Source organism: Alexandromys fortis, unplaced genomic scaffold, assembly GCF_014885135.2.
Source record: "Alexandromys fortis isolate MF-2015 unplaced genomic scaffold, M_Fortis_MF-2015_v1.1 scaffold_63, whole genome shotgun sequence".
Classification (NCBI taxonomy): domain Eukaryota; kingdom Metazoa; phylum Chordata; class Mammalia; order Rodentia; family Cricetidae; genus Alexandromys; species Alexandromys fortis.
Window position 1 is genome coordinate 9,474,889 of NW_026067953.1, and position 11,847 is coordinate 9,486,735.

General features: G+C 50.5%; 1 protein-coding gene across 1 annotated transcript; it reads right to left on the reverse strand.

Annotated features, from left to right (window-relative positions):
• Window positions 1-9,772: 9,772 nt before the first annotated feature.
• On the reverse strand, window positions 9,773-11,642 carry Gsc (goosecoid homeobox). Its single transcript, XM_050151561.1, has 3 exons — window positions 11,211-11,642; window positions 10,444-10,703; window positions 9,773-10,123 (listed from the first exon to the last, which is right to left on the reverse strand). The coding sequence occupies exons 1-3, from the start codon at window positions 11,563-11,565 to the stop codon at window positions 9,968-9,970; spliced, it is 771 nt and encodes a 256-aa protein (XP_050007518.1). The 5' UTR covers window positions 11,566-11,642; the 3' UTR covers window positions 9,773-9,967.
• Window positions 11,643-11,847: the final 205 nt, after the last annotated feature.

Genomic DNA, 11,847 nt, shown 5'->3' on the forward strand with positions numbered 1-11,847 from the left:
CCACCAAGCCCTTCGTCACGTTTTCTCTGCAATGTTCCTGCTTTACCTAATTTATCCATTGTCACCCACACTGAACAGGGAGAGGCCTCCAGCAGAGCCAAGGCATCCGGCGCTGTGGTTTGCTTTGTTTGTTTTGATTCCTTCAAGGACCAGACTATGTTCATACAGCTTTGGTCTCTCAGATGCTCTCTTCTGGGTCTAGAAAAAGAATCCTCCCTGCAATATTCCTCAAGCAAAAAAATATGGACTGCTACCAACATCATATTCTGCCATATCACATTCAATTCATTTGAGAACTCCACTTATCCCTCCCTCTCCAGGGAAAATAATGGGGGGAAAGTTGCATTTAGGCTTCCAAGATCTCCGTAATTTGCCCTAGAGAGAACAAAGAGGCTTGAGTTATTAACTCTGTTTTATACTCGAAGCAAACATGTCTCCTAGAGATTAAACGGCTTGCTTGTGTCACCGGGCTGGAGGGGCTTGGGAAACACAGCCAAGCTGCCCATTCTGTCTCTAGACACCCAGCTCTCCCCACCGCTCTGTCCTGCCTGCAAAAGCACTTTTACTGCCGTCTGTCGACAGCCGCATAATGCGGACCAAATGCAGATCAACCCCTCAGGACGGCGAAAATAGAGACAGCCTCTACTATTTAGCCGAATAGGTTCGAAATGATTGAAAATCGCTGGTGTCCACTGAGGATCTAAACGAAGAAGAAAAAGTGCACAAGCAATCATCCTGGCAATAGATGCTTCTAGAGAAAATGAGTGTGAAGGGGCCGCTCACTAGATCTCTGGAGCACTGCTTTCTAAAAGGCAATCAGTGCTGTCTTCCTGGCACAAGGACGAGAAAGGCTAGGCACTGGGAAGAGTGCAGCATCCTTGTAGCCAATCAGCCCTTACTGCAAAAGAAGACATCCATTCTGTTTGGTCAGCTGCCTGGCAGGCACTCCCATGCCTAGAGGATGCTGGTCAGTATCCAAATGACCCCTCTACTTGGAAACCCCCCAGCTCAACGGGGCCTAGAGAATGTTCCCGGTGTGGAAAGGCTTTTCCCTTAGGCCCTGGACGAGACAGACAGCAGGCCGTGGGAAGTCAGTGTGCCTGAGATAGCCCTCAGAGGTGGCTTTGATTTCTAAAGTGACCAGGTTACCTGGAGAAGCTGGTGACCTTCTGAGCAGATGGACTATATGACTGTACTGTAAGGGAAAGCCGGCCTTTAAAAGAAAATGAAGAAAGCGGGGGCAGGGCCCAAGATATACCCAAGGTTTCTTTCCTACCCAGAGTGAGAAATGATGGTGGTAGACAAAGGACTGCTCTCCATCAGAGGAGGTAGTTTTCCAATATCTCTGCTCTCCGCCCTTGAGCTCTGCATCGATCAAATGGACCAAACAGGGCTGGGATGTAGCTCAGCTGGTAGCGTGTTTGCCTGCTATACAGGAAGCCCTGGGTTTAATCCCCAGCACAGCATAAACCAGGTGTGATGATACCTGTCTCAATAAACCCAGAATTCAGCAAGTAGAGGCAGGAGGAGCAGGAGTTCAAGGTCATCCTTAGCTACAGAGCAAGTTCAAAGCTAGCCCGAGCAACACGAGCTCCTGTCTCAAAAAAATAATGAAGGAATAGCTCTGGACCCCATTCACAGGTCACGGACAAAGATTACACAGACACATGGGCTAGCTCTGTGACAGTGTGACGCAGACTCTAATAGTGTTGTTCAGAAGAGAACCATGAAGACTCCGTTGAACTGTCTGTGGTCCGTAGACGCTGTGGCAAGCAGTATTGATTCATAAAACTGGAAAAGGCACGTTGGAAACCCAGCACCTGGTGCGTTAAGTCTGCAAAGATGTTGGTTCTGTTGACAAGGCAAAGACTACTGAGGACCAATATGCTCCCCAAGACTCAGGGGCTGAAACCTAGAATGTTTATATGAGTAAATTTAGAAGTAGGACCTTTAAGAAAGTAAAGATACTTCTTTTTATTATTCATTGTTATTATGTTGTTATTATTGTTATTATTATTTCTTTGGTTTATTGAGACGGGGTTCTCCTGTGTAGTCCTAGCTGTCCTGGAATTTCACTCTGTAGACCAGGCTGGTCTACAATGCAGAGATCCACAGAGAGCCGCCTGCCTCTGCTTCCCAAGTGCTAGGATTGAAGTCACATGTCACCACACCCAGCTGATGTTTCATTTTTTATTTGCAATGTCGGTGACGAAACCCAGGGCTTCCCACATGCTATCGATAAATGTTCTCCCACCGAGCTACATCTGCAGACTTCGGTGTTTTGAAACAGGGTCCCATTACGTAACTCAGGCTTGCCTTCCACTCTATGCAGTTGTGAACTCACAATCCCATTGCCTCGCCTTCTGCACTCAAGGGCTGCTGCTTTGTGTCACCACACCCTGACGAGACTGGTTTCCTTAAAATACAAGGAAGAGACACCAAGGGGGCTGGGGAGATGGCTCGGTGAGAGAAATGCTTTGTGCAAAAAGAGCCTGAGTTTGGATCCCCAAAACGCAGGTGAGAATTGGACGTGGTGATACAAACCTGTAACTGCTCAGAAGACAGACAGATCTCAGGAGCTCAATGGCCACCCCGGGGAGCTTTTAGTTCAGTGAGAGAAAAAAGAGAAACATTCCATAAGGGCAACGGCTGTGTTGTCAGCATCTGGTACAGCTTCTGACACACACTAGGTAACATCTTAATATTTGTAGACCGTATTGAGGCTCCTTTCAAACAGTGTTTCACTATGTGCTTGGGACTATTTTTAATGTGCTGATATATGTACCATGATTAGTAATCTGTGTTTGCAAAACCCCAGGTAATTTTCATGTGTTGCCAGAAATTATAATGTTAGACTTTAACCACCCTATCTGAGCCACAAAATGGTTACAGTTCTCCTAAGAAGGAGGCTGATGCTCTTAAGGCCACGCTGCTTTCTTGGTCCCAGGCAGGCTGGCTGGTCATTGCTAAGGGAAGCAGCTCATAGTATAGGAGCCTGCTGGGATGTGGGGTCTGATGGCTGGCCTTCCTTGACTGAAGTCACCTTCCTTTTTGCACAGCAGTGACAATGAGGCCAACGCTGACCCACAACACATCAATCAGTGTGTGCTGATCAAACACAAAGATAATAAAGTACTGGAGATACCACCAGAAACGACGTTATCTAAGCAGCCAGTACACAAAACACGAAGGCAGCCATGTCCACCATGTCCCAACAGAGAGCAGACGGGAATTCAAATGGGCATAGTTGGGGAAATTATCCTAAAAACTCAACTGCCAAACCTCCAGACAAATGTAACCTACTTTCATAAAATCCCAGAGCCCAGCAGAAAGTATTTTCTATCATTTTAAGTTGTTTTATTTTACCCATATAGAGTCTCACTGTATAGCCCAAGTTGGCCTGAAAAATTCACAATGTAGCCCAGGCTGGCCTCCGATTCCTGTGTGCTCTTCCCCGCTCAGCTTCCCTAGTACTGGGATTACAGGTGTGAGCCACACATGCAGAACTGTCTTGTTTTTATTTTGTTTTGCTTTGTTTGTTTGAAACTACAGAAGTAAGCTGGGTATGTTGGCACAGATCTTTAATTCCAGCACTTGAGATGCTGAGGCAAAAGAGCAAGTTTAAAGCCAGCCTGGGCTGTATAGGAAGATCCTCCTCCCCTGTCCCCTCCAAAAAAGCTACACAAGCAACATCTTCCACAGACAATGCGAAGTCAGGGAGATCTGCCTTCTTTCCAGAACTTTAAATACAATTTCAGGACGGCTTTCTCAGCTCACCATTGTGTCTGAGGTCCTAGGAAGGACTGAGGCAAAAGCCAGGCAGTCTTAAAGGAAGAACGAAGAGACAGCATCTCCGTTTCAGTCTTAAATATCACTCCACGCATCCAGCCAGCACCCTGCACCAGGGGGCAGGGGCAAGCTCTTCAACAGGCTCCACGTTGGACAGGAACCATGCAGGTTGGGAGTGTGTTTAAGACAAGGGTTGGGGAAAGGGTGAGTGTTGACTCACAGGATCTGCAGCCCTGCCCAACGCAGTAGAAAGTGATTCGCTTGGCTTCAGATTTAAATATTTATTCCTCAAACACAAAGCAATGTTTAGCATGCATCTTCCCCAATGTCCCAGCCATCTGGCCTTGGAGATGTCTTCAGATGAAAGGACCAGCTGGGATTCCAGCTTCACGGGTACTGAGTCTTCCTGGCAGAGGGGGTGTGCCTGAAAGACACACTGGGCCTCCCTGCTCTTGGAGCAGTGTGGTTTTCTTTTCTGGTCCCATAGTTAGCACTTAGAGGAATTTCAAAGCAGGCTTCTTCATACCCCATCTGGAAGGAAACACCCTCTCTTGGCCTTATGAAGTGATGTCAATGATTTGTGTGGGACAGGATTAGAGGGACACTGTGAGAGCCAGACCCGTGCTGCCCCCTGGGGTATATGAAGCAAGCTTGGGGGCAGAAGCCTCTGGAGTAACATGGTGCCTCAGGCTCAGAGAAGAATATTCTGTCAAAGTGTCCATTGCCACTAGGGTCTGTTCCCACTGTTGAATGTAGCCTATAGTGACACCACCTTTTTTAGTCACAACTACATCCTTGAAATTGGACAACACAGGGCATTTAAAAAAAAAAAAAAACTTTTAAAAATATTTCCATCCCAGCCCACCAAAAGAGAAAAGTTAAACCAAGTTCCCACACACCAGTTCTGAGTCTGGGAGCAGGCCTCCTGCAGCCAAGGCCTTGGCCGGGGTCAGCGACAGGTAGGACGGCACCGTCCTACATTATACTGCTGGCAAATCCGTGAGGAGGTGACAGGGATGCTTTTAACCTCTGCATGGAAGCTAAAATTATCCCACTAATCACAGCTTCTATAAGTCGGCTTCTGGTGTCTCGGGAGCAGGAGAGGAGGTGTTGGGCAGCATGCAGTTGGTCCCGTTAAACCTGACCGCTACCCATGGTCAGCAGACGCTGAGGACCTCAAGGGAGGGAGACCGAAGTTCCGAGTGGAGAGTGGGTGAGGGACTCCTACGACTATCCCTGCTGATGCTTCCCAGGACTGCACACTTGGGAACAGATGGAAGCTTCGGGAATCCAAAACTTATGGGTCCACTTCCGGATGCCATAATAAGCCATAATTCAGCCCCACCGGTGCTGCGGACCTCTCGGACTGCAAAGACGAAGCTCTTTTATTTCCCCCAGATTTATAACCAAGCCATAAGCGGAGGTCTTCTACTTGGTCACATGACTCTAAGGACAGGCATGGGGGGGGGATGCCTCTCCTCTGCTCAGCAAAGGAGAGGGCCTCATTGCCAAACAACCCAGATCCATTTCCTCTGGAACGTTCAAGGGTCTCTGCACGAGCCCTGCCACTCGGGTTTGTTTGGGTTTTACTTTTGAAAAACTTCAAGGTCATTTCACAAAACTTTGAAATTAAATCCAAGCCCCGCTGCAAAGGCTCCTCTTCACTCTAAATCCGGGGTTTGGGGAGGACGAGAGCATTTGCATCTCAGCAGATGCTTCTAAATCCACTCCAGTCCCTCCCAGGGTCACGCATAGGCTCCTAAACCAACAACAATTAAAAACAAGGGGCCCTCCCTAATCTGCTTAAGTGGGGCCTTGATCAGAGGGCAGTATCAAAGCTAGGCTTAATAAACGAATGTGTCAGACGCTCAGCTGGGTTCCTTCCTTTATCTCCAATCTGCTCCTCAGACCCATTTTGCAGGTGGGGAAGGAGACTGACAGACATCTTAACCTGCTGCTGCAGGTTTCCTTCTGATAGAAAGTTGGACCAGAGTGATTTTCAAATCCACTGACCCAACTGTCCACCACTTGGAAAAAGCTCTCCCTGTCACTCTTGCCTCCTGGCCCCTCAAGAGCCCCCATGAATGAAGTGAAACAAGTATCTGTCTGCTTCTAGCTCATACATATACATACACATACACATACACATACACATACACATACTCATACACATACATATGGCTCAGGTTACAGCATGATCCAAAAGAACAGCTTAGCTGCTTCAAGGCATCTTGATTTATCATATGTATATGTATGTATGCATTAAAATGACAGTCTCTCAGGGCATGGTGGCTGATGCCTCTAATCCCAGCACTCAACAGGCAAAGGCGGGGCTGCCACAGTTTAAGACCATCCTCTCCCCAGAAAAGCAAAACAAAGCCTCTGGGTTCAAAGTTCAAATGTCAATAAAACACACGTTGACCAACAAGCTATAGTTAAAATACACGCTCCCTGGTCACCAGTAGGTTGTAACCCCCACCTCAACCCTGCTCAGCTCGCTACAAAGAATGGCTACATGTTCTCCAGGACAAAGATAATAATCTGAAGACCCCAATCTCACCCCCTCTCCATTTACCTTTCACCCCACAACTCCTTCCAGCCAGGGGCCCCCATGGCCCAAGCGATGGGGGATACCTGGAAAGTATCACACCATCCCTCATCATGAGTGAGGATGAGGGATGTGGGACGCAGCCGAGGTGGGGGACCAGGGTTGGCTCTGCCGCTTGCTGTTCAATGACCCCAAGCCTCCAAACTCCTACCTGCATGATAAGTCATCTGACACGGTGGCACACATTATTAACCCCAGCAGTAGAGGCAGGCAGGTTAGCTGAAAATTAGAGGACAACCTGATCTACATAAAGGTCCAAGATATCCAGGGCTACAAAATGGGACCCTGCCTTGGATAAATAAACTTATTAGTATTGTTCTTCGCCAGACTGTTTGGAAGAACACATTAAAAAGAACAAATAAAAAGGAGACTAACGTGGGCCTGAGCTGTGTGCAGAAGGGCTGGCAGTAGAAAACGCTATTGTTATTGGGGAATACTCACCAGTATTGTTCTTCGCTGGACTGTTTGGAAGAGCACGTTAGTTCCTATGTGCCCCTGAAGTAGCTACATTCATTCCCACGGTCATTTATTACTGGTGAACATCTGCTCAGGCTGCATCATAATCCAAAAGAACAGCTTAGGTTCTTCAAGACATCTTGGTTTATCAAAACTCAAGGGCCAGGAGCTTTGCAGACCACGGTCCCCATAGCAGCCCTAGATGTTAGTTCTGTGCTTCCATTGGCTCACCGTGCCACGGGCAGGACACAAGGGTGTGAGATGAAAACCACTCAGACAAGTCACTGGGCCCACACCTTGCCCACATGTAGCCAGAACTCTCCAACAGTGTGAGTCAAAGTCCCACTAGAGAAAATTACCAGGCCCCAGTCCTTGCTGCCCTGTGACCCCATCTGGCCCTGTCTGACACTGACAGCCAGCTATAACAGAGGTTTGAGCCCCACAGCTGCCTGGGGCATGCAGAAGGGAGGATAGACTATAATTAGGCCAACCTTGCTGGCATTTCCCTCTTCTCTCATACTTATTTCCTGTGAGCTGAGCGAGGGCTACAGGGCTTCACAAGGAACTCCAGGCATGGGGACTGGGGAGGGGGCGGGGTCTCTCACCACCTCAGATCTGCCCTAAGCCGAGCAAGGAATAGCTAGCTAGCACACCTTCTTCCGCTTATGGGTGACCTCTCGCTGGGTGTTCTTAATGTGAGAACCCTCAATTCCCCTCTTCCTATCACTTGCCACGTATCTCTTCCCAGACCAGAAAAATTAAAACTTTCTTTAAAAGAAAAGGTTCCCTTTTGTAGCCAGCTGGAGGGCAGGTCAGATGCAAAGAGCCGTGGAGTCTGCTGTAAATGAGACCAGCTCTCAGGATGGAATGATGCTGACCTCTGTTGCATGGATGCCTCTGAGGCTCATCTCTGTCCATCGACACAGAAGACCCCAGCTGGCAACGCAACTGTCACTAAGAAGGGTGTGCACGCCCATGCCCTGTCACCCCGGAAGTCTGGCATCTAAAGTAAGGTCTACTAAAAAGCCATCTAAGACTCCTCTAGAATTGGCCGGCTTCTTTGAATGTTTCTCACAAAATCTGTGACTATCAGAAATAACTCAGTGGCGAACAAGATTCACTTGGGAAGGAAGCATGTGTGTGCCCTTGACTTCTTACATGTTGCATGACGTGAAACCATTCAGGCTTTCAGAAACCTCATCACCTGAATAATGCTGACATTATGCCCCAGCTCAGAGTTCTAGGAAGATGAAATGAGATAACAAAAGTGTGTTCTGAAGCATTAGTTCTGACCTATTATAAAATTCATGCTAGCATTATTATTATTATTATTATTATTATTATTATTATTATTATTATTATTTATTCAGCCACACAATTTTGTTATGCCAGGTGCCATTTGAAATTATGGAATTAGTGCCTGGAAACATTTTGCAACCTCAGAAAGCAGATGCTGTATGTCTGTTCCTATTTTACAGCTATGGAAGCCAGTATCAGAGACAGCTCAAACTGATGGAGTCTACGTCTGGACGACAGAGATCTTCCCCTGTAGGCAGATCTGTCCTTCAAACTTGCCTTGTCCCTTTCTTTCTGCATAAAGGATTTAAATAAGGGTATTTATTTTAAAAAGCCCTGCTGGGAGCTAGTGTGCCTAGATCCCAACAGAGGAGGTGAAAGAAGAGGTGATCTGGAGCCCAAGGCCAGCCTGAGATCCCAAATTAAAGAAAAATAACTATACTGGGTATTATTACATATTCTGTACCATACCCCCTGGACTTAGTCACATTGGCTCCATAATCCTACAAACCCTGATGGGGGGGGGGAGCATTTCCTGTAAATCAATGCGTTTTCTTCCCGCCCTTATTCTAGCCATAGTGTCCAACCCTGAACAGATCTTGCTCCACACATCCAAAATGGCCAAGGGGGAGAGCGAGAAAGTGCCAATCCCCCAGCTCCACAGCTAAAGGAATGGGGCTTTGGCTTCCTCCTAGGTAAACACACTTAAAGTAGAACCGATTAGGAGTTTAACATATTAAAGCCTTCTTGTCACAGGCCGCAGTCTGTGACTACCCTGCTCCAGAGAAATGTAAATTTCAGACCTGTGCGGTAGATCGGGAGTACTCCTTCCTTCAACAGTGCCCTTTTCCTTCAGGTGTGGGAGGTTTATAGGCAGATAGTACCCACTGAAAGACGTGTCAACCGTCTCCAAGGGACTCCTCCGACAGGGAGTTCTACAAAGCCCATAGAAAGACCCGCTGGGTCCTCCCCAACCTTTACCGCGAGTAGCTAGGAAAGTCGGAGGACCTAGCGTCGTCGGAAGTGAGTCCGCTGCGGGCGCTCCGGCAACAGCTCTAAGAGGCACTCCGGTGAGGTGCAAGCACCAAGTCTGTAGTGGAAACAAACGTTCTAGGCTCTCAGGGAGGAGGGGACAGCTCCCTGGGGAGGTGACAGCCAGAAAGAAAGCACCAACACCCAGGGGAGCTACCCTCTTCCCAGCTACTTTTTGCACCGGAATTAGATTCGTGGTTGGCCTTAGGTGGGGGGGGGGGGCGGGGAGGGGTAGGAGCGGTGTTCGAAAGCGAAGGTCCCCGAGTGAGTGGTTGGGAGGGGACGCTGAGGAAGTTTCAAGGAAGGAAAGAATGATGGAAGAGGTGAAGCTTTAGAAACCTGGGCTCGCCACTCCGCACCCCTTCCCGAAAACCCCTGATACCCAACGCGACCAATTCCGACCCTCCCGCCCCCCACTTCGCTGCGTTTTAAATTGTCTTCCACGTTGCAACTAAACCGATTTCTTTTCTAGGCCTCTACGGGAGGCACTAGGGTACGAAATACAACATGGCTGGTCTACATCGCCATCACTTTATTGTATTGTCACCGTTAACTTAACTATAAATACTACGGTGGGGAACACGGCTCACGCAGGCAGCCCGAGACGGCGGGCGGGGCTGCAGTTCCCCGACACCCGTCCCCGGCAGTCCCGGGCCTGTACATTATTTACAGCTAGCTCCTCGTTGCTTTCTCGACCCCCTCCCACAAGGCAGGGCGTGTGCAAGTAGCATCGTCTGTTTGTGCAAGTCCTTGCGTCAGGCAAGCGCCACGGCCGGCCTGCGGCCGTCAGCTGTCCGAGTCCAAATCGCTTTTACCTTCCTCTTCCCTCTTCTCGGGCGAGGCTTTCGAGGACGCCTTGTTCCACTTCTCGGCGTTTTCCGACTCCTCCGAAGAGGACCGCTTCTGTCGTCTCCATTTGGCTCGGCGGTTCTTAAACCAGACCTGTTGCGCAAGGGAGCAACAAAACAGTGGTGACCAAAGGTTCGCTTCCCACCAACGCCAAGCCACCTCCGCGTGGCCAGAGGTCAGCCTGGAATCTCAGACTGGCCGCGTGAAATTGCAAGTAATCGCTGCGCCCAATACCAACATTCCGCATTTCCACTCCACTTCCTGGGCCTAAAGCGCCTTCCAGCAGCCTCCAGGTCGCCGCCTCCGTGATGCTCTTAGAGTGGCTGCAGCCCCACAAAGAACTGTGCAAACCCCGCATACAGGGAAGGACCGCTAGACCTTCCCACCCACCACTAGGCAGGCCCTTTGCCTACCTCCACCTTCTCCTCCCGAAGGTGCACCTTCCGGGCCAGCTGCTCCCGAGTGCCCACGTCTGGGTACTTCGTCTCCTGGAAGAGGTTCTCCAGGGCTTCGAGCTGCTCGTCGGTGAAGATGGTGCGGTGCCGCCGCTTCCGCCGACAGTGCAGTTGGTTGAGCAGCTGCAGCTCAGTGCGCGACAGCGTGCCCACGTTCATGTAGGGAAGCATCTGGTGCGGCACCGGGGACACCAGCACAGAGCCGGGGCCCTCATAGCCTGAGACAGAGGGAGGGAGGCCGGTCAGTCATCCTCTCTCTGCACCGTACGCCAACCATCTCACTGCTCTCTCTCACTTAAAAATAGAATAGGTCTACAAGGGGCTCTAGGTTTTTGAGGGCGAGGAGACCAGGGATGATCGGACGTGAAAGGAGCGTCCGCCCGCACACATCCAAAGCCAAACCAGGCACTTTAGAATCGTAGTCTCCCCAGCCCTCAATTTCCGTGCGCGTATGGAATCGCCATGAGACTTTAGGTTGCTTCGTTTCTTTAACTCTAGCTTAAAGTCTGCTTCAGACATATGCAAAGTCCCGTACCCATTGACCAAGAAATAATAATTAATAATAATAATAGTAGTAGTAGTAATAAATAAAAGAGAGGGGAAACTTGCAAAGGAAGAAAGTTGGTGCCAGGTGAATAAAGCAAGCAGCGCAGCACCGTGCATCGACGTCCCGGCAGCCACCTACTACCGCGGTGGGGAAGGCCAGCACGCGATCGCGACCCTACCTGGGGGTGTCGGGACGCAGGAACACTGCTGGGCGCCCAGAGGCGGCACAGCTCCGCAGCAGGCCGGGCCCACGGGCGCCGCCTGCACGTGCAGCTGCCCGTAGAAGTAGCTGTTGTAGCCTAGTCGGGAGCCTCCGACCGCGGCCGGGAGGCCCGCGGCTCCAGGGGCCACAGGACGCGGGTAGAAGGCGCCGTAGTCCGAAGAGGTGCCACCGCCTGCGCCATAAAGCGAGTCCCCGTGCAGAGCCGGGAAGACCACCGGAGCCGCGGAGCTGGGCGCCACCGGGAGCACCGCATCCTTGCAGCGAGGCCGGGTGGCCAGGATGTTGTCGATGCTGAACATGCTGGCGGGCATCCCCGAGCCCCGCGCCGGGACCGGGGGGCGGCGGGGACGCGCCGAAGAAGGAGAAGTCTCCAAGTGGTGTTGTTTGGGGTGGGGGGTGGGGGTTGTCCCACTCTCTCCTCCCGAGGGCGAGCAAACCGAAAGAGAGCGCGGGCGAGCGCGCAACTCGCGCCCCTCCCCGCCCCCTGCGTCCGCGCTCCCTCCTCCCGCCCTCTCCTCCCCTCGCCGCCGCCTAGCTGAACTCAACCCGCGGGTAGGACGCAGCTCCGACCGACTCAACCTCTTGTTGGTTTT

What these genes read in the sequence shown, in the direction of transcription:
- Gsc (XM_050151561.1), bottom strand. Translation starts at nt 11,565, where the DNA reads ATGCCCGCCAGCATGTTCAGCATCGACAACATCCTGGCCACCCGGCCT. An exon ending in CTGCGTCCCGACACCCCCAG is followed by an intron (nt 10,704 to 11,210) that starts GTAGGGTCGCGA and finishes CCTCTGTCTCAG; the next exon opens with GCTATGAGGGCCCCGGCTCT. An exon ending in TTCGGGAGGAGAAGGTGGAG is followed by an intron (nt 10,124 to 10,443) that starts GTAGGCAAAGGG and finishes CTTGCGCAACAG; the next exon opens with GTCTGGTTTAAGAACCGCCG.